The sequence below is a fragment of the Opisthorchis viverrini genome, assembly GCF_000715545.1.
Source record: "Opisthorchis viverrini unplaced genomic scaffold opera_v5_4462, whole genome shotgun sequence".
NCBI lineage: Eukaryota > Metazoa > Platyhelminthes > Trematoda > Opisthorchiida > Opisthorchiidae > Opisthorchis > Opisthorchis viverrini.
Window position 1 is genome coordinate 1 of NW_008757169.1, and position 916 is coordinate 916.

The window sequence follows — 916 nt, forward strand, 5'->3', positions numbered from 1 at the left end:
TGAACGCTAGTTTGGGAGGCTCAGATCGATAACTAGGCTGAGGAAAATAAAAAGTTGAGGACCGACCATCTTCAGTTATCCTCAAAGAGAAACCATCATCGGAAAAAAGGCTTCGTAATCCCAAAGGGCGTCATTTCAGAAGGGAGGCCACTTGTCCGGAGAGTCCACACAGATTTACCTTAGCGTTCCAACACTCCCGTTGCCCATGGTGTTTTCTCTTATGAAAATCACCGTATATCGTATGTTTTCACAACTAATCTGGACGATAGTGTATTCTCCCATTTTTACAGCAGTTCGTTCCGTGTGCATCGGAGAATGTTGCCCGGAATTTCTATGGTACTTGATGCGAATTGTGATATTTGTTCATTTTATTTACTATTTCTTTACTTGATTTATCATTTATTTATTCATTTTATTATTTATTTATTTCAGTCACCCTCCAGTTATTAGCTTGTGCTTTTGCCAACAATACTGTGTCACACATAGGCGGTTATTCTTCCCGTTCTATTAACCGAGAATTGCTCATGTACATTCGATCTTTGTTTCGCTTCCCTTTCTCACAGATGTGCAGACTACGAGGCTCAGTTGAAACGAGCGGAGAAGCAGGCGAAAGAATTGAGAAAAAAGCTGTCCACTACGAACGCCACTGGTGCCCAAAGTCCCTCTATACCGGTCAAACAGTTGACAGCAAATCCATTGGGACCGACACCTGGGGAACTTCCTACAGCCGACCACAGAGGAATAAGGAGCGCATCAAGCAGTGTTTGTTTCTATACTCTTCCAACTGTGGGTCAGTGGCCAGATACGCGTGTCAGAGCAACCACTATGGTCACACCGACTATTGCCCGAGATGCGGGCACGGAGTTTTATGGTGCGTTCCAGTTCATGGTACCGATTTCTGCTCCGTGGGAATGCA

General features: G+C 44.4%; 1 protein-coding gene across 1 annotated transcript; it reads left to right on the forward strand.

Annotated features, from left to right (window-relative positions):
- Positions 1-563: 563 nt before the first annotated feature.
- T265_16099 (hypothetical protein) lies at positions 564-869 on the forward strand (the record flags this gene model as incomplete). The annotated part of the gene is made up of 1 exon (XM_009179609.1): positions 564-869. A coding segment is annotated over one exon (306 nt), but the record flags the coding sequence as incomplete, so codon positions are not given.
- Between the last annotated feature and the right edge of the window lie 47 nt (positions 870-916).